This window comes from Macaca mulatta, chromosome 19, assembly GCF_049350105.2.
Source record: "Macaca mulatta isolate MMU2019108-1 chromosome 19, T2T-MMU8v2.0, whole genome shotgun sequence".
Lineage (NCBI taxonomy): Eukaryota > Metazoa > Chordata > Mammalia > Primates > Cercopithecidae > Macaca > Macaca mulatta.
The window spans coordinates 47,492,532-47,513,285 of NC_133424.1; the positions used below are offsets into that span (position 1 = coordinate 47,492,532).

The 20,754-nt window shown below is 45.0% G+C and overlaps 2 protein-coding genes and 2 long non-coding RNA genes across 44 annotated transcripts in view; 1 reads left to right on the forward strand and 3 right to left on the reverse strand.

Annotated features, from left to right (window-relative positions):
* The window catches only part of ZNF146 (zinc finger protein 146), a 28,885-nt gene extending 21,710 nt beyond the window's left edge, over window positions 1-7,175 (forward strand). For all 36 annotated transcript variants that reach the window (XM_077982342.1, XM_077982337.1, XM_015123743.3 and 33 more), the window contains one exon: window positions 4,092-7,175. In XM_077982342.1, coding sequence (XP_077838468.1) covers window positions 4,854-5,732 — 879 coding nt within the window. In that variant the 5' untranslated portion in view covers window positions 4,092-4,853 and the 3' untranslated portion in view covers window positions 5,733-7,175. The remainder of the gene's footprint in view (window positions 1-4,091) is intronic.
* LOC144337425 (uncharacterized) lies at window positions 496-3,213 on the reverse strand. The gene is made up of 2 exons (XR_013410533.1): window positions 1,731-3,213; window positions 496-1,422 (listed from the first exon to the last, which is right to left on the reverse strand). It is a non-coding gene; the product is annotated as an uncharacterized LOC144337425 (long non-coding RNA).
* LOC144337427 (uncharacterized) lies at window positions 4,737-9,493 on the reverse strand. The gene is made up of 2 exons (XR_013410535.1): window positions 8,916-9,493; window positions 4,737-7,532 (listed from the first exon to the last, which is right to left on the reverse strand). It is a non-coding gene; the product is annotated as an uncharacterized LOC144337427 (long non-coding RNA).
* Window positions 9,494-16,163: 6,670 nt separating this feature from the next.
* Window positions 16,164-20,754, reverse strand: part of LOC106994750 (uncharacterized) — a 32,035-nt gene continuing 27,444 nt past the window's right edge. For 2 of the 6 annotated variants that reach the window (XM_077982383.1, XM_077982381.1), the window contains one exon: window positions 16,164-16,471. In XM_077982383.1, the coding sequence (XP_077838509.1) occupies window positions 16,443-16,471 (29 nt within the window). In that variant the 3' untranslated portion in view covers window positions 16,164-16,442. Of the gene's footprint in view, window positions 16,472-18,806; window positions 18,941-20,754 lie in introns of those variants that run through there. The other 4 variants (XR_013410520.1, XR_013410518.1, XR_013410523.1 and 1 more) reach the window with 4 other exon arrangements.

Below are 20,754 nucleotides of genomic sequence, written 5' to 3' on the forward strand. Positions count from 1 at the left end.
CTCATCAGGATCTTTTCTGGGCCTGTGAACTTGTTTAATTTTTACTTAGAAAGCTCTTCCTCCAGGCTGGGTATGGTGGCTCACACCTGTAATCCCAGCACTTTGGGAGGCTAAGGCAGGCAGATCACCTGAGGTCAGGAGTTCGAGACTAGCCTGACCAACATGGTGAAACCCCATCTCTACTAAAAATACAAAAGTAGCTGGGCATGGTGGCATGTGCCTGTAATCCCAGCTACTTGGGAGAGTAGCTGAGGCAGGAGAATTGCTTGAACCTGGGTGGTAGAGGTTGCAGTGAGCTGAGATGGTGCCATTGCACTGTAGCTTGGGCAACAAGAGTGAAACTCTGTTTCAAAAAAAAAAAAAAAAAGATCTTCCTCCATATAGCTGTAAGGATCATTGTCTTAATTTTCTTCATGTCTTAACATGATTCTTACCTTTTCAGATTCCATCCTTTCTGAAATTAAATCTATTTATGGCTTCCCTTTTTTTCCATAGCACTGAAAACTTTTTTTTTTTTTTTTTTTTTTTTTTTGAGATAGAGTCTTGCTCTGTCACCCAGGCTGGAGTGCATTGGTGTGATCTCGGCTCACTGCAACCTCCATCTTCCGTGTTCAAGCAATTCTGCCTCAGCCTCCCAAGTAGCTGGGATTACAGGCACCTGCCACCATGCCCAGCTAATTTTTTTTTTTTTTTGTATTTTTAGTAGAGATGGTTTCGCCATGTTGGCCAGACTGGTCTTGAACTCCTTACCTCAGGTGATCCGTCCACTTCAGCCGCCCAAAATGTTGGGATTACAGGCAGGAGCCACTGTGCCCGGACTGCTTTTTAACAAACCATCTCTATTCTGTTAGCATGTCCGCTAGAATGTAAACTTGATGAGAGCAGGGGATATTATCAATTTTGTTCAATACTATTTATCCCTAGAGCCTAGAACTGTACCATGCACATGGTAATGACACAAGTATTTGTTGAATGGATATTTTGAGCAGCTGTTCTCAGACTTTTTGGTCTCGGAAACGCTTTACTTTTTTTTTTTTTTTTTTTTCTGTAGAGATGGGGTCTCACTATATTGTCCAGCCTGGTCTTGAATTCCTGGGCTCAAGTGGTTTTCCCACCTTGGCCTCCCAAAGTGTTGGGATTACAGGTGTGAGCCACTGTGTCCAGCCTTTTTCTTTCTTTCTGAAAACACTTATAACCTCTGTATTTTCTGTTTTGAAATGTCACAGTAATGTGACTAGGTATGGGTCTTATTCTTACTCAAATTGTCCCTTTGACTTAGAGTAGAGGCAGTTTTTTTGTTCTTTGAATATTTCCTCTAATGAGTTTTCTTTTTTTGGAACTTCTTTTACTCAGCTTTTATGTTTCCTTGGTGTATCCTCTGAACTTGTCATGGAAATTTCTACCATGAAATGACATTTGTCACTGTGATCCTATTTTTTTTTTTTTTTTTTTTGAGACGGAGTCTCGCTCTGTCGCCCAGCCCAGGCTGGAGTGCAGTGGCGCGATCTCGGCTCACTGCAAGCTCCGCCTCCCGGGTTCACGCCATTCTCCTGCCTCAGCCTCCTGAGTAGCTGGGACTACAGGCGCCCACAACTGCGCCCGGCTAATTTTTTGTATTTTTAGTAGAGACGGGGTTTCACCGTGGTCTCGATCTCCTGACCTTGTGATCCGCCCGCCTCGGCCTCCCAAAGTGCTGGGATTACAGGCGCGAGCCACCGCGCCCGGCCTACTGTGATCCTATTTTATCAGCCAAGTGAGCACCCAGCCATGCCTGAGTTTGCTAGGGTGAGGCAAGCGATGCCTTCTGGAACAAGGTGACTTGTTATTGATGAATGTGGATATGCTCTGCTTTATCTCCCCCCTCTCCCTCCAACAGTCTTAATTTCTAAGGGAACTTTTCATTCCATTTCTTGCTTACAAAGCCCTGTTGTTCTTTAACTGACAAAATATCTTCTACCTATTCCTGATTGGTTTTAGTGTTGTCTGCTGGACCTTGCCTTTATTTTCTCATAACTTTTTTCTCTTGATTTTGATGTCTTTCATGTTAGTGGGGTTAGTGGAATATTAGTTAACAGCTCACTAAAAGGTGATCATGAGCAACCTCCTTTTGTGCCTGGGTGCTTGTATCCTTCAGTGGCTGAAAAGTGAAATGCTTACTGAACCATTGGTCTCCGTCTTGCAGAAGATTATACTGTGACTCCAGTGAGCAGCCATGGCCAAGTCCTTTGTTTTAGCCAATGAAATATGAATACAAGTGACACTTATCATCTTGGAGGGGCATCTTAATGAGGTTTTGTTTGTTTGTTTTGTTTTTGCAACAATCTTGCTGTGTCACCCAGGCTGGAGTTGGAGTGCGGTGTTGTGATCTTAGCTAACTGCAACCTCTGCCTCCCAGGTTCAGGCGATTCTCATGCCTCAGCTTCCCAAGCAGCTGGGACTATAGGTGCGCACCACCACACCAGGCTAATTTATTGTATTTTTAGTAGAGATAGGGTTTTGCCATGTTGGCCAGGCTGCTAATGACGTTTATTGTGGGCCTTTCGGTTTATCCAGAGAAGGATCCTCTCGTATCCTGCCCGTAGGTATATATACCTGGTTGCCAACATCTTTTGTCTTCAGCTGCAGAATGGTGCTGCAGTTCTTACCACATATGTGGGTTTAATCTCTGATTTCCGTGTAGCAGCTCATTCCTGTCATCTCATTTGCTGGATGCCCCTGAGCTCTGATTAAATTTCTGCAGGGGATAAACTTCCATTTCATACGAAGATGTGGCCAGTCCTTTGTTCTCATAACTGGACAGTGCGTATTCAACTGCTCCTTACACTTTTTTTCAGCCACCATCCTTTATTCCTTTTGAAAAACCTAATTCACTTCATTTTCTGAGTATTTCCGATATTTTGTGGTACAAATCACTGGCGCTCTCTTCTGCAGTACATTCGCATTATTTGAGTTTCCTGAGATGACTCTGCTGTGCATTGAACTCTTCCGTGTCCTTTCCATTATTGAAAAGTTTGTTAATACCTATTGTTGTGTACCAGTGTCTCTTGTAAATTTTTTTTTCTTGTGAGTTTGTACCATTTTCCCCTTTCTTATCGTTTTAATGGGGTTTTGGGAGGAAGCACTTGTGGGTTGATTTATTCCCTTTCTTAGAAAGATGAGCATTATTTAGCCGGGTGTGGTGGCGTGTGCCTGTAATCCCAGTTACTCGAGAGGCTGAGGCAGGAGAATCGCTTGAACCCAGGAGGCAGAGGTTGCAGTGAGCCGAGATCCGAGATCGCACCACTACACTCCAGCCTGGATAACGAGCGAAATTCCATCTCAAAAAAAAGAAAGAAAGAAATATGAGCATTATTTTTCTTCCCTAGCATCCCAGGTGGACTTTCTAATTTTTATGTAGTCATCTTTTTCTTCTATTTGGCAATTTTTCATTATTTGTTATACAACTTCCTAATTCTGAAATGGAAAGGCTAATTTTCAAGAGTACTCTCAGCTTTGTAGACCCATGAATGTTAATTTTCTACCTAGATCACCTCAAGTAGGGTTCCCTTCTCATAATTTAGTTGAAGCATTAATAATATAGATTCTCAGCTGGGCGCGGTGGCGCAAGCCTGTAATCCCAGCACTTTGGGAGGCCGAGACGAGCGGATCACGAGCTCGGGAGATCAAGACCATCCTGGCTAACACGATGAAACCCCGTCTCTACTGAAAACACAAAAAAAATTAGCCGGGTGTGGTGGCGGGCACCTGTAGTCCCAGCTACACGGGAGGCTGAGGCAGGAGAATGGTATGAACCCGGGAAGTGGAGCTTGCAGTGAGGGGAGATCATGCCACTGCACTCCAGCCTGGGTGACAGAGCAAGACTCTGCCTCAAAAATAAAATAAAATAAAAAAATATATAGATTCTTTTCATATTGGAAGATGGGCTACCAGAGTAAACCTCAAAAAGTTTTATTGCTAGCAATGGGAAAATTCACAAATAAAAGTGATGGTATTATAAAGGCAAGATGAAGGGCCTACCATGTGCCAGCCATGGTTCTGGGCACTTTATGAATTAACCGCTTTGTGCTGTGGTTCTTTGTACTCTATTTTAGAGGAAGCCTGAGAAGATGATGCACAGAGAGAGAGGCACCAGGACTTCGGAGGCACGTTGATCCATCTCCAGTAAAGACTGAGGGAAAGAGCATTGAATATAAGAAAAAATACTTCCTCTGTTCTCAGACCTTATTTGTTTTAAGGCCACAGCTTTTTGAAGTTTGAGGTTGAAACACAACCTGGACTGAAATCATGAGGTAGGTTGTGCAGGAAAGAATTATCAAGGGAATTAGTTGGCAACTTCTCTACCACAGCTTACTCCTTATGGTATTCACCCCCTTTAAGTGTAAATGCCTCTGGTTTAAAACATTTGTACCTCATCTCATACCAGAGTGTTCATACTGGAGAGAAACCCTATGAATTTACTGAATGTGGGGGAACTTTTACTCAGATGTCACATTTCATCGAACGTAGAAGTCATGCTGAAGAGAAACCCCGTGCTTCTGAGGAGTGTTGACAAGCCCGTAGCTAGATGACAGTCTCACTGAGAAGCAGAAAATTCATGCTGGAGAGAAACCAGTGAAGGTAGCAATACTTCACTGAATATTAGAAAATTTTTCTGGAGAGAAAGCATTGAATGTACTGAGTATGATAACATTTCCTCTCAAACCGTATCCCTTACTCTGCATTTGGGAGGTCACACACAGAAGCCTTATAAATGTAAGAGATGTGGAAATATCTTAAGCCAAAAGTAAATCCTCACTCATCAAGAAATTTATACTGGAGAGAAACCTTGTGAATGTGGGAAAGCTTCCATTCAGATGTCACACCTCAGCCAGCAGAGAATCTACAGTGGGGAAAACCCCTTTGCCTGTAAGGTATGTGGGAAAGTCTTCAGCCACAAGTCGAACCTCACTGAGCATGAGCATTTTCACACGAGAGAGAAACCTTTTGAATGTAACGAGTGTGGAAAAGCCTTTAGCCAAAAGCAGTATGTCATTAAACATCAGAACACCCATACCGGCGAGAAGCTTTTCGAATGTAATGAATGTGGAAAATCCTTTAGCCAGAAGGAAAACCTCCTTACGCACCAGAAAATTCACACTGGAGAAAAACCTTTTGAGTGTAAAGATTGCGGGAAAGCTTTCATTCAGAAGTCAAACCTCATCAGACACCAGAGAACTCACACAGGAGAGAAGCCCTTTGTATGTAAGGAGTGTGGAAAAACCTTCAGTGGCAAATCCAACCTTACTGAGCATGAGAAAATCCATATTGGAGAGAAGCCTTTTAAATGTAGTGAATGTGGAACAGCCTTTGGCCAGAAGAAGTACCTCATAAAACATCAGAACATTCACACTGGAGAGAAACCCTATGAATGTAACGAATGTGGAAAAGCCTTCTCTCAGAGAACATCCCTTATTGTACATGTGAGGATTCATTCAGGTGATAAACCTTACGAATGCAATGTGTGTGGAAAAGCCTTCTCTCAGAGCTCATCTCTCACTGTGCATGTGAGAAGCCACACAGGTGAGAAGCCCTATGGTTGCAATGAATGTGGGAAAGCTTTCTCTCAGTTCTCAACCCTTGCTCTGCATTTGAGAATCCACACAGGTAAGAAGCCTTATCAGTGCAGTGAATGTGGGAAAGCTTTCAGCCAGAAGTCACACCACATTAGACACCAGAAAATTCACACTCACTAAGACCCCATGAACGCCTTGAACGTGGGAAAACTTTCATTAGAAATTTGCACCTCATCATACCCCAGAAATAATGCTTCTGAAGCAAAGCATCATGAATGAGGTTAACTTTAACAAGTACTAAAAACTTAAAGGACACCAGAAAATTTGTACTGAAGAGAAAGATATGCGTATGATAAAAAGCCTGTGTCCAACAAAGAAACCTGCGGCAGAGATAATGGTGAAAGTTTAGGCACATTTTCACTAAAAACGGGAACAGAAAATGGATGCCTGTTTTTTATTGCTACCACCATCGATCTGGAGATCTTTGCGGGTAACAAGAAGAATAAGTTGTAAATATTGGAAAGGAACAGACAGAAATAGATGACGTGGTCATCTACAACTAATATTAAGACTCTTGTGGTATTGATTCAACAGAGCAGAAGAGATTTCAGAAAAAGACCTATGCATTTATTAGAATTTGGAATATGATACAAGCGGCATCAGGAAGTGAGGAAATAATGAAACTATTTTTTTTTAAGTGGACGTAATTTGTTCTCCAAGAGGGAAAAAATAGACCATGAACTATACACAAAAGTGAATCCAGAGATTAAAAACAGAAATATGAAAAAGCTATATACTAAAATGCATATGACCTTGGGAATAGGGAAACATTCCTTGTAACAACTTCAGAAATACTTAGCAGTTCTACTTGTGAGTATGAATGCTCAGGAAATACATACTAGGATATTTACTGTGGCTTGATTTGTAGTAGCCAAAAATTAGAAACAACGGAGAAAGCTCATCATGAACAATATGGGAAATTCTTATGGAATACTGTATATCTGTAAAATGCAACAAATGAAATCCACATGTATTAACAGATCCCAAAATTATTGAGGGGGATCAAGTTGCAGAAGGATGCAGATAGTACAGTGACTCTTTGTAAATTTGAATTAAAAATTCCCTCACAAAACTCAGTACTATCTCTTGGTAATGGATGCATATATGTATGTACACGTTTTTGAAATGGATTGGAAGGAAACAGACCAAACTCTTGATAGTGGTCACCTGTGAAGAGTGGCGAAGGGAAAGTAATGAGTGTGGGAGGTGGGGTGGGTATTGGTTAAAGGGGACTTCAGCTTTTTATATAAACATCCACTTCTCTTTCAAAAGACTTCAAGTAAATATAAGAAGATACTGATTGATTCTGGATTGTGGTATAGGGATATCTTGTCTTATTTTTTGTACTTTTCTGTATTTTTAAAATTTCTCAAAATAAGAATGGGAGTGAGGATGGGAATGCTGTATCTGTGGAAGTCATGTTATACTGGATTCATTTCCAATCAAATACTAAACATTTTATAGAAAATATTTCTAAAATTTTATCATGAATGAGTGGATGGACTTGCTCTCTATGTAATATGAAATTAATCTATTTTATTAAAATTTAAAAGGACAGCACAATCCAAATGCTTGAATTATTTTAACATGGTATACACAGTATATCGGGGTCCCCAACTCCCCCCCAACTGCATGGCAGGAGGTGGGTGGCAGGTGAGTGAGCATTGCCACCTGAGCTCCACCTCCTGCCAGATCAGCGGTGGCATTAGATTTTCATAGGAGCGCGAACCCTATTGGGAACTATGCATGTGAGGAATCTAGATTGTGCGCTTCTTAAGAGAATGTAATGCGTGATGATCTGAGGTGGAACAGTTTTATCCTGAAAACATCCCATCCCCATTCCTCTACCCCCCACAAACCGTCCATGAAAAAACTGTCTTCCGTGAAACAGGTCCCTGGTACCAAAAAGGTTGGGCACCGCTGCACTATATGACCTCTGTCTTTGTATTTCTTTTTTTTTTTTTTTTTTTTTTTTTTTCTGAGACGGAGTCTCGGTCTGTCTCCCGGGCTGGAGTGCAGTGGCGCAATCTCGGCTCACTGCAAGCTCCGCCTCCCGGGTTCACGCCATTCTCCTGCCTCAGCCTCCGGAGTAGCTGGGACTACAGGCGCCCGCCACCGTGCCCGGCTAATTTTTGTATTTTTAGTAGAGACGGGGTTTCACCGTGTTGACCAGGATGGTCTCGATCTCCTGACCTCGTGATCCTCCCACCTCGGCCTCCCAAAGTGCTGGGATTACAGGCTTGAGCCACAGCGCCCGGCCTGTCTTTGTATTTCTAACATTTTGCAGAATGAGTTTAGAAAATTTTAACTTTTTGTTAAACATACATACACAGGCTTCATATAATTGGTCTTTTTCAGTTATGCTAATTTTGGAATGTCAGTTTTCCTCTCCTGCATACATGGGAAACGTGTGCATTAAATATTAAATTTTTGATAATATCTTTTTTTTTTTTTTTGCATCTTGCTCTGTTGCCCAGGCCAGGATACCATGGCAGGATCTTGGCTCACTGCAGTCTCCTCTGTCTCCTGGACTCACAATCCTCTCACCTCAGCCTCCCAAGTATCTGGGGCTACAGGCATGCACCACCATGCTGTGCTAATTAATTTTAAAAAAAAAATTGTAGCCATGGGGTCTCTGTATATTGCCCAGATTAGTTTCAAACTCCTGGGGTGAAGTGATTCTCCCATGATCTCCTCAAGTGCTGCCGTTACAGGTATGAGTCACCATGCCCAGCTAATTTTATTTTTAAAAAGAGAAAACAACTTCCCAGAACTTGCACAGTTCAGTGCATTAGATGCCAACACCTGTGTGTCGGTCTTAACCTAGAGCTATGTCACTGCTCCCACTGCTGTTATGGAGAGAGGATGGGACGGGTATGAGAAAAATGGCTCAGACCCTAGACAGAGTTCTGTTTTGTAAACCAGCCCTTCCTGAAAATTTTTAAATATTTTCATCACAGTATAATATGAAGAGTGTTATTAAAGGTTTTCTTGAATAATGGTGAATGTCAGTAATACACAGCATTTGAGCTTGATTTTGAAACCTTAAAGAAAAAACTTATTGGGCGCGGTGGCTCAAGCCTGTAATCCCAGCACTTTGGGAGGCCGAGACGGGTGGATCACGAAGTCAGGAGATCGAGACCACCCTGGCTAACCCGGTGAAACACCATCTCTACTAAAAAATACAAAAAACTAGCCGGGCGTGGTGGCGGGCACCTATAGTCCCAGCTACTCGGGAGGCTGAGGCAGGAGAATGGCGTGAATCAAAAAGGCGGAGCTTGCAGTGAGCTGAGATCTGGCCACTGCACTCCAGCCTGGGTGACAGAGCAAGACACTGTCTCAAAAAAAAAAAAAAAAAAACTTATTAAATGGTACTACATCACTGTATCTTTTAGCCTTTTTGGAGAAATTAGATACTTAAGTGTCTGAATCTGTTCTTTCTAATGTGATGTACCCCATCTTTTTCTCTGCTTTCCCTCTTTGCACACATATTTCACATTTTAAGGCGTTCTCTTTATGATACAGTTGGCCCTCTGTATCCAGGGGTTCTGCATCCATTAATCAACGAACCCTGGATGGAAATTATTTAAAATATAGAACAATTTAAAAAATACAAATGTTAATATACAACTATTTGGATAGCATTTACATTGTATTAGGTATTATGACTAATCTACAGAAGATTCTGGCTGGGCATGTGGCACACATCTGTAGTCCCAGCCGCTTGGGAAGGTGAGCTGGGAGGATTGCTTGAGCCCAGGAGTTTGAGGCTGCGGTCAGTCACGATTGCACCACTGTATTGCAGCCTGGGTGACAGAGTGAGACCCTGTTGCAAAAAAAAAAAAAAAAAAAAAAAAAAACACACAAGGAAAAACAAAAGGATGGAGACATAGATCGGTAGGAAGAGAATTGAGAGTCCACAAATGCTATGGGTTGAATGTCCCTTCCAAAACTCATGTTGAAATTTAATTGCCATGGTAATGGCATGAAACGTTGAGTCCCTTTAACATGGCCATGAAGGGACTGGGTGTGGTGGCTCACTCCTGTAATCTCAGCACTCTGGGAGGCCAAGATGGATGGATCACCTGAGGTCAGGAGTTCAATACCAGCCCGACCGACATGGTGAAACCCCATCTCTACTAAAAATACAAAAATTAGCCGGGTGTAGTGGCACACACGTGTAATCCCAGCTGCTTGGGAGGCTGAGGCAGGAGAATTACTCCAACCCAGGAAGCAGAGGTTGCAGTGAGCCAAGATTGTGCCACTGTACTCCAGCCTGGGAGACAGAGTAAGACTCCATCTCAAAAAAACAAAAAAAAGATATCCATGAAGTCTCCACTTTCATGAGTGGGATTGGTGTCATGATAAAAGGGCAAGTTTTGTCCCCACTTGCTCTCTCTTGTCCTTCCTCTGTGGGATGACACAACAAGAAGGCCCTTACCAGATGTCACCCTCTCAGTTGTGGACTTCCCAGCCTCCCGAACTGTGAACCAATATGTTTCTGTTCCTTATATTCAACCAGACTCAGGTATTCTGTTATACCAACACAAATAAACTAAGATAGCAAATCAATTGATACACTATGGGCAACTGATTTTTCAACTAGAGTGCCAAATTTATTTAATGGAGGAAGGAATAATTCCCTTAAAAAATGATGGTGGGGGCAGTGGCTCACATCTGTAATCCCAGCACTTTGAGAGGCCGAGGTGAGCAGATCACAAGGTCAGGAATTTGAGACCAGCCTGGCCAACATGGCAAAACCCTGTCTCTACTAAAAATACAAAAATTAGCCAGGTGTGGTGATGGGGGCCAGTAATCGCAGCTACTCAGTAATCCCAGCTACTTGGGAGGCTGAGGCAGGAGAATCACTTGAACCCAGGATGCAGAGGTTGCAGTGATCCGAGATCGTGCCATTTAACTCAGCCTGAGTGGTAAGAGCAAAACTCTGTATAAAAAAAAATGTTGGGACCAGGCACAGTGGCTTATGCCTGTAATCCCAGCACTTTGTGAGGCTGAGGCGGGTGGATCACCTGAGTTCAGGAGTTCAAGATCAGCCTGGCCAACATGGTGAAATCCTGTCTCTACTAAAAATACAAAAAACTAGCTGGGTGTGGTGGTGGACGCCTATAATCACAGCACTTTGGCAGGCTGAGCTAGGAGAATCGCTTGAATCCAGAAGGTGGAGGTTGCAGTGAGCCGAGATTGCACCACTGCACTCCAGCCTGGCAACAAGAGCGTCAAAAAAAAAAAAAAAATGCTGGGGTAATTGAGGTAAAAAGATGAATTTGGACTCTTGCTTCACACCATAAACAAAAATTAACTCAAAATTGTCCAGAGACCTAAACAAGATACAAAACCATAAAACTCTTGGAAGAAAACATAGAAGTAAATCTTCATGACCTTAGGTTTGGCAATGATTTTGTAAATATAATACCAAAAGTATAAGCAGCAACAACAAAAGTAGATAAATTGGGCTTTGTCAACATTTAAAACTTTGTGCATCAGACACTATCAAGAAACAAATTCAACATGCAGAATGGGAGAAAATATTTAGAAATCATCTGGGCCAGGCATGGTGGATCACGCCTGTAATCCCAGCACTTTGGGAGGCCGAGGCGGGTGGATCACCTGAGGTCAGGAGTTCAAGACCATCCTGGCCAACATGGTGAAACCTTGTCTCTACTAAAAATATAAAAATTAGCCGGATGTGGTGGCGCATGCCTGTAGTCTCAGCTACTTGGGAGACTGCGGCAGGAGAATGACTTGAACACGGGAGGTGGAGGTTGTAGTGAGGCAAGATCAAGCTATTGAACTCCAGCCTGGGTGACAGAGCGAGACTCCATTTCGAAAAACAATAACCTATTAAAAATGGGCAAATTTCTGGGCATGGTGGCTCACGCCTGTAATCCCAGCACTTTGGAGGGCTGAGGCGGGTGGATCACGAGGTCAAGAGTTCGAGACCAGCCTGGCCAACATGGTGAAACCGCGTCTCTACTAAGACTACAAAAATTACCAGGCATGGTGGCACGTGCCTATCATCCCAGCTACTCGGGAGGCTGAGGCAGGAGAATCACTTGAACCCGGGAGGTGGAGGTTGCAGTGAGCCTCACTGGAGGCTGAAGGCTGCACTCCAGCCTGGGTGACAGAGCAAGACTGTCTCGAAAAAAATAATAATAAATGAAAATAAAAATGGGCAAATAAATAGAATCATTTTCTCCAAAAAAGATATAGAGGTGTCCAGCAAGCACAAGAAACCATGTTCATAAAGTCATTGTGTAAGTCTAGTATCTGTTTCTTCTTGACATGGTCATCCGCTGATTTTCTTTTTCCCTGATAATTCATCACATTTTCCCAGTTCTTTATATTTCAAATAATTTTAGATTGCACCCAGGGCATTTTAAGTGTTATTTTCTAAGATTGTGTTCTATTGAAATTATCTGAGAGTAAATGTTGGGTTTTTGGTTTTGGTCTTTTTTTTTTTTTTTTTTTGAGACAGGGTTTCACTCTTGTCCCCCAGGCTGGAGTATAGTGGCATGATCTTGGCTCACTGAAACCTCTGCCTCCCAAGTTCAAGCGAATCTCCTGCCTCAGCCTCCTGAGTAGCTGGGATGACAGGCATCCTCCACCACGCCTGGCTAATTTTTGTATTTTTAGTAGAGACGGAGTTTTGTCATGTTGGCCAGGCTGGTCTCAAACTCCTGACTTCAGGTGATCCACCCACCTCGGCTTTCCAAAGTGCTGGGATTACAAGCGTGAGCCACCGTGCCAGGCCCAAATTGGATCATTTCAAATCCTCAGGGAAGGCAGACTTCCATTACTGACCAAGACGGGATAAGCACATTTCAGCATCTCTGTCACCCCAGAGTGAATACAAAAAGAAACCACTTGAAGATTCAGAAATACAAGTACTAGCAGGCAGATGTGAAGGGAGTTAAAAACGTGAAGAATGGACACTATGACCACATGTTTGCTGGGGTATTTTCCTCCTTTATCTTCTGGCTTTGGAAGGAGGGAAGTCTCAGAGCTGTGTGATGGGTTCTGGGAGCAAAAATTACAAGAAACGCCTTCTTTCCAGCCAGAGGAGTCCAAAAGAGGACCCGGTGTGACAGAGTGAGACAGGGGTTCTTTTTTTTTTTCTTGAGATAGGGTCTTGCTATGTCACCCAGGCTGGGGTGCACTGGCACAATCTTGGCTCAGTGCAGCCTTGACCCCTTAGGCTTAAGTGATTCTCCCGCCTCAGCCTCCTGAGTAGCTGGGCCTAGAAGCATGAGCCACCACACCCAGTTAATTTTTAAACATTTTATAGAGACAGGGTTCTCACTCTGTTGCCCAGGCTGATTTCGAGCTCCTGAGCTCCAGGAATCCAACCTCCTTGGCCTCCCAAAGTGCTGGGAGTATAGGTGTGAACCACCACACCCAGCCTTTCCTTTTTTCTGTTTTTCTTCTTTATTGGCCTTGCACCAACAGCCCCAGTCATTAGGCTGCTCTGCCACTGCCATAGCTGTCAACCGAACCAAGAAAAAAGACCCATGGATCCCATGTCTGTGTGTCTGAGTGGCTGGGGGCAGGGGGTGTCCTCTCTTTCTTTCTCTCTCTCTCTCTCTATTCTTGCCACCTCACCACAAAGTGAAGCTAGGTCTGGTCCTGTGAAGACATGCATGTTGGGGGCGCTGGGAGGGTAGCTAAAACTCCAATAGAAGGCCAGGTGCGGTGGCTCACGCCTGTAATCCCAGCACTTTGGGAGGCCGAGGCGGGCGAATCACTTGTCAGAAGTTCGAGACCAGTCTGGCCAAAATGGTGAAACCCCCGTCTCTACTAAAAACACAAAAATTATCTGGGCATGGTGGCGGGTACCTGTCATCCCAGCTACTCAGGAGGCTGAAGTAGGAGAATTGCTTGAACCTGGGAGGTGGAGGTTGCATTGAGCAAGATGGCACACTCCAGCCTGGGCAAAACAGCAAGACCCTAATTAAGAAAAAATTAATTTGTTTTAGAAAAGGAGGCCGGGTGCGGTGGCTCAGGCCTGTAATCTCAGCACTTTGGGAGGCCTAGGCCGGTGGATCACGAGGTCAAGAGATCGAGACCATCCTGGCCAACATGGTGAAACCCTATCTCTACTAAAAATACAAAAATTAGCCGGGTGTGATGGCGCGTGCCTGTAATCCCAGCTACTCAGGAGGCTGAGGCAGGACAATCGCTTGAACCCGGGAGGTGGAGCTTGCAGTGAACCGAGATCATGCCACTGCGCTCCAGCTTGGCGACAGATCAAGAGCACGTCTTAAAAAATAAATAAAAAGGAATCGTCGAATTCTACGCCTTAGAACGTGTCGTTTTTCATCCACTGTGGTTGGTACTCGATAGACTTTCATCTTGTTGATGGTCAGTTTTGGGACCTTTTCTCGTATTATTTAGTAATTTTCTTTTTTTCTCTTTTTTCTTTATTTCTTTTTTTTTTTTTTTTTTTGAGACGGCGTCTCGCTCTGTCGCCCAGGCTGGAATGCAGTGGCGCGATCTAGGCTCACTGCAACCTCCTCCTCCTGGGTTCACGCCATTCTCCTGCCTAAGCCTCCTGAGTAGCTGGGACTACAGGCACTCGCCACTACACCCGGCTAATTTTTTTGTATTTTTAGTAGAGACGGGGTTTCACCGTGTTGGCCAGGATGGTCTCCATCTCCTGACCTTGTGATCCGCCCACCTCGGCCTCCCCAAGTGCTGGGAATACAGGCGTGAGCCACTGCGCCCGGCCATTATTTGGTAATCTTCATTGTGTTTTGTTTTCTTGAATCCCTACTGTTCAGTGGCTAGGCTGGAAACGGTTGGAAACTCTAATTATTTTATCATGTGACGTTTTATTTCTTTTGAGTTTAGGGATCCACGGCCTCAGACCCGGCGAGCCTCGCTGCCCTTGCCAGAGCCATGGATTTGCATTTGCGCAGAGTCGGGGTCTGTAGCTACGCGTCCCCCGGGCTCCTCTGAATCGCTTTGGCAGCTCCCTGGGTTAGAGCTGCAGGGTTTTCTGCCTCCCCTGAGATTCCAACGCGTGCACCAACCCGCGCCTAGAGGGCGTGTATGACCCCAGCCGCGTTAGAGGCCCAGTTCTAAGCCAAGGGGCTGCGGCCGGACATTCTAGGATCCGATCTGGCGCGCTCGAAGGGAGGACAGTCACTGCAACCCCGAAAGCTCCGCGCCTAAGGCGCCCGCGCAGAAAACCCGGATCACATTTCCCACGGTCCACCGCGCATCTAGGCGGCGACTGGCGCTGGACTACCTTTCCCAGGGTCCACGGCGCATCTAGGTGGTGGCTTGCGCTGGACTACATTTCCCAGGGTCCACCGCGCATCTAGGAGGAGGCTTGTGATGCAGCCTCCCAGCTTCGAGGCTACCACCTGCCCGAATTCGTGCTTTGGCAGAGTCCCTGGTGCCTGGGTGATTGGGTGCAGGGTCTCTTAAGGACCCTCCGTTGATGATGCCTCGAGTTGCCTAGTTTGGGTTTATGGCCCCCCCGGCTCTGTCCACGGTTGTCGGGGTCCCGGGCTGCTTTTCTTGGAGGGCTCTGTGCCGGAGGCTACTCTGAGTCCGGGTTCCTTCGCCGGGTTGCGGGCTTCGGGCTTCTGGGTCCGCTGTCGCGGTTTGGGTGCGGGGCCTTGGCTCAGGCGGAACCCGACCGGGATCGCCCCGCGAGATGCAGTCGGTGAGGGAGCCAGGAGCCCGGGGCTGGGCGGGAACTCCAAGGCTGCTGGAGTCGGAGCTGGCGCGGGCGAGACCTGTGCGCGCGCGTGTGTCTGTGTGTGCGCGCGTCACTGTGTGCACGCGTGTGTCTGCGTTTGCATCTCTGTGCACACGTGTGTCTGTGCGTCTCTGCGCGTCTGTTTGCCTGTGTGCACGTGTGTCTGTGTTTGCGTCTCTTTGTGCGCACGTGTCTGTGTGTGCGTCTCTGTGCGCACGTGTGTCTGCGTGCGTGCGTGCGTCTCTGTGCACAAGTGGGTGTGCGCGCGCATCTCCGTGTGTGCGTGTGTGTGTGGCGCTAGCCGGCTGTTTGACGTTGTGCATGATTGTGATAGCATTAGGTGTGTGGCCACTTGCAGCCACGTGAACGGTTTTTCTTGACTGTGTGTGACTCTTGCTTATGTTGTTGACTGTATGTCAATAGGTATAGAGGGAGTGTCTGTGTTGCCCAGGTTGTGAGAGCATGATAGTGTCATGAGCGGTTTTAGTTAAAGGTAGGAAACAACCAGGGTGTTTTTCTTTCTACATTTACACACCACTCACCAATGTGAGTTTTTTTTTTTCTCCCACACTAAACAGTTTTCAGCAGACACCAGCTGGGTATGCTGTTCAGTGTAATTCCGACTCTACCTGGAGATAGCAGCAGAACCCATCGGTTAAGGGCTTAGTCCCACAATACTGCCCCCTGCTTCAGATGCCAGTTGCAGGTCCCAGGATGTGACCTGTGCTTCTGACCTACTGGCTATAAATTGGGGTTCCCTCGACCCCTCAAGTTTGAGTATTTTGCTAGAGTGGTTCACAGAACTCCGAGAAACACTTTACTTATGTTTACTCATTTATTATAAAGGATATTGCAAAGGATACAGATTAACAGCCAGATGGAAGAGATGCATAGGACAAGGGATGGGGGAGGGGTGCAGAGCTTCCATGCCCTCTCTGGCTGCACCACTCTCCAGGAACCTTTATGTGTTCAATAATCCAGGAGCCCTCCAAACCCCATAGTTTAGCTTAGTTTAATCCCAACTACTTGGGAGGCTGAGGCAGGAGAATCTCTTGAACCTAGGAGGCAGAGGTTGTAGTGAGCCGAGGTCTTACCACTGCACTTCAGCCTGGGTAACAGGGCGATACTCTGTCTGAAAAAACAGGTAAAGCAAAGAAAAAAGAAATTTACAGTTTATGACCGAAAACAACATGGTCATAAGTAATTTCTGCAATGTAGACATTTCCAGGGTGTAATAAGATGGTTGGTTGAAAGCTGGGGTAAGGATATAGGAGAATATGTTTTGTGTCTATCTTGAGGAGGAAGAGGTGGAACAGGATTGATTAGGGATAAAGGAGGGTACAGTAGAGTGCAGGGTCTTGGGAGACAGGACCTGGCTGTCCAGGCAAGTGTGGTGTGGGCGATGTCAACGACTTTCATGGGATGGACAGATGCCAAATTAAAGCAGCATATGCTGAAAGTTTTTTTTTTTTTTTCATTTGAATAATGAGGGCAAACAGTGACATTTTGCAAAGATAAAATTCTCCCTCTCCCTAGACGAGGTCTCTCCTACTCTCACACCACTCAGCACTCAATAAAGAACGTTTCTGACACCAGATGTGTGGGGTTTTTCTCCATACACCAAGCAGTTCCCCATTAGACACCACCTGGGTGTCCTACAGTTCAGTTCAGTTCTGACATCACCTACCTGGAGATGGCATCAGATCCCACAGGCTAAGGGAACAGTCCCACAAGATCCTTCCATTTCAGATGACCATCTCAAGGGCCAGGTGGTGACCTGTACTTCTGACCAGCTCTAAATTTGGGGTTTCCACATCCTCTCCTCAGGTCTGATTAATTTTCTAGGAGGGCTCACAGATCTCAGGGAAACCATTTACTTAACATTAGTCCATTTAGTATAAAGGATATTACAGCTGGGCATTGTGGTGCCCATCTGTAATCCCAGCACTTTCGGAGGCTGAAGCGGGCAGATCACTTGAGCCCAGGAGTTTGAGACGAGCCTCGGCAACATAGCAAAACCCTGTCTTTATTAAAATACAAAATTTAGCTTGGTGTGGTGGTGCACGCCTGTAGTCCTAGTACTAGGGAGACCGAGGTGGGAGGATTGTTTGAGCCCAGGAGGTTGAGGTTGTGGTCAGCCCAGATCTCACCACTGCACTCCAGCCTGGGCAACAGAGCGAGACCCTGCCTCAAAAAAAATTTTTTTTTAAATAAAAAGGGCTGAGCGCAGTGGCTCACGCCTGTAATCCCAGCACTTTGGGAGACTGAGGCGGGTGAATTGCCTGAGGTCAGGAGTTTGAGACCAGCTTGGTCTCTACTAAAAATACGAAAGTTAGCCAGGTGTGGTGGTGGGCACCTGTATTCCCGGGTACTCGGGAGGCTGAGGCAGGAGAATCTTGCTTGATCCCGGGAGGCAGAGGTTGCAGTGAGCCGAGATCGTGCCACTGCATTCCAACCTGGGTGACAAACAGAGACTGCATCTCAAAAAATAAAAATAAATAAATAAAAAGGATATTACAAAGATTTTCCATGAAGAGGTACCTAGGGCAACATATGTGGGAAGTGGCACTGGGCTTCAATGCTCTCATCCCGGCACATCATCCTCCAGGAACCCCCACGTGTTCAGCAATCTGGAAGCTCTGTGAACCCTGTCCTTTTGGGTTTTCATGGAGGCTTCATTACATAGGCACGACGGAATACATCATTGGCCATTGGCAGTCAGCTCAACCTTCAGCTGCTGTTCCCTCCCCGGAGGTCAAGGGGTGGGTCTGAAAGTTCCAACCCTCATATCACATCCTGAGGCCATCCAGGAGCCCACCAAGAAGTCACCTCATTAGAACATAAGACGCTCCTATCAGCCAGGAAATCCCAAGGGATTTGAGAACTCTGTGTTAGGAACTAGGGTCAAAGACCAGATATTAGAACAAATGATCCTCCTGGTACCCAAGGGTTTTAAGGAGCTCTAGACCAGGAGCTTGGGGCAGAGACCAATATACATATATTTCTTGTTATTTTATATTCCCAGCTCCCCAAGGTTATCCATTTTAAAAGTCTAGTAAGTTTCCTTTACTTCTCTCCTTGCTCAAAATATATTGAGTGAGTTTTGTTCCCTTTTGCCTTTACTAGAATTATATGTAATTTTTTTTGTTTTTAAGCTTGTGTTTCTAGGGAAGACCTTACGGACATCCTTCCAAATTAGTGCTTACTGGTTTGAGTAGTACTTGGAAGGAGGTAATTTTTTTTAAATTCAAGCTCTTTATTATGGATACTTCCAACATCATATATGCAGAGAGCCTAGTACAGTGAACCCAGCTTTAACAATTAACATATGGCCAGTTTTGTTTCATCTCTATTTCCACTCGATTATTTTAAAGAAAATTCCAGACATTTCATCTATAAATATTTCAGTATGAAATATAATTCTTTTAAGAACTTTTCTTAAAAGACAATTTTCATATCATCACCTGAAGAAAATGAACAATTCCTGGCCAGGTGCCGTGGCTCATGCCTGTAATCCCAGCATTTTGTGGGGCCAAAGCAGGAGGATCGTTTGAGTCCAAGAGTTAGAGACCAGCATGGGCAACATGGCAAAACCCCGTCTCTACAAAAAAATACAAAAATTAGTGTGACATGGTGGTGTGCACCTTTATTCCCAGCTACTTGGGAGGCTGAGGTGAGAAGATCACCTGAGCCTGGGAATTTGAGGCTGCAGTGAGCCATGATTGCACCACTGCATTCCAGCCTGGGTGACAGAGCAAGATCCTATTTCCAGAAAAAAAAAGAAAAAGAAAAAGAAAATGAACAATTTATTAAAATCACATAATCAGTTGCAGTTGATTTGTTCAAATTAGAGTTTAAACAAGATCTACACATTGGGCTTAGAGGATAAAGCTCTTATATTTCCTTTTTTTTTTTTTTTTTTTTTTTTTGAGACGGAGTCTCACTCTGTCTCCCAGGCTGGAGTGCAGTGGCACGATCTCAGCTCACTGCAACCTCCACCTCCTGGATTCAAGCAATTCTTCCCCCTCAGCCTCCCGAGTAGCTGGGATTACAGGCATATGCCACCAGGCCTGGCTAATTTTTTTTTTTTTTTTTTTTTTTTGAGACAGAGTCTTGCTCTGTCGCCCAGGCTGGAGTGCAGTGATGCGATATCGGCTCACTGCAACCTCTGTCTCCTGGGTTTAAGCGATTCACTTGTCTCAGCCTCCCGAGTAGCTGGGACTACAGGCATGCACTACCATGCCCAACTATTTTTTGTATTTTTAGTAGAGTCGGGGTTTCACCTTGTTAGCCAGGCTGGTCTCGAACTCCTGACCTCAGGTGATTTGCCCATCTCGGCCTCCCAAAGTTTTGTATTTTTGAAGAGTCGGGGGTTTCATCATGTTGACCAGGCTGGTCTCAAACTCCTGACCTCAGATGATCTGCCTGCCTCAGCCTCCAAAGTGCTGGGATTACAGGCATGAGCCACCGCACCCAGCCGTCTCTTACATATCTTTTAATCTGTTGACTTCCCTTTTTTCTTGCTATTTATTTTTTGGAGAAATCAAACACTAACTCATATAGAGTTTCCACATACTGCCTTTGAGTACATCCCCATGGTACTGATTAACAAATTAGATGCTCTGTATTTTCTCTAAAATATCTGGTCATTAACTAGAGCAGTGATTCTCAACCAGTTGTGGTTTTGTTTGTTTGTTTGTTTTGTTTCTCTAGAAGACATTTGGCAATGTTTGGAGATATTTTTGGTTGTCACAACTGGAAGGAAGGATGGTATTGCTGGCACCTATTGGCTAGAGGCCAGGGTGCTGCTAAACATCCTTTACTGTACAGGACAGCCTCCTTCCATCCCAAACAAAGAATTATCTGGTCCAAAGTGTAAATAGTGTCAGAGTTGAGAAACTCTGCTCTAGGGGCTTGATCAAATTCAAGTTCAATTATTTTGGCAAGGTCTGCTTGTCACTGGTTTTTTTTTATTTTGAGACGGAGTCTCGTTCTGTCACCCAGGCTGGAGTGCAATGGCGCGATCTTGGCTCACTGCAAGCTCCGCCTCCTGGGTTCACACCATTCTCCTGCCTCAGCCTCCCGAGTAGCTGGGACTACAGGCGCCCACCACCACGCCCAGCTAATTTTTTGTATTTTTAGTAGAGATGGGGTTTCACAGTGTTAGCCGGGATGGTCTCGATCTCCTGACCTCATGATCCACCCATCTCGGCCTCCCAAAGTGCTGAGATTACAGGTGTGAGCCACCGCGTCCGGCCTGTCACTGTTTTTGTGATCAGATTTGTTAGTGGGCTTAAGTGTCATCAATATGATTTATCCATTGTAAAGTGATTGCTTTTGCATAATGTCATGCATTCATTGATGATCATTGCCTACATTCATTATGTTGTTAGGAGTTGCAAAACGATCACCTTC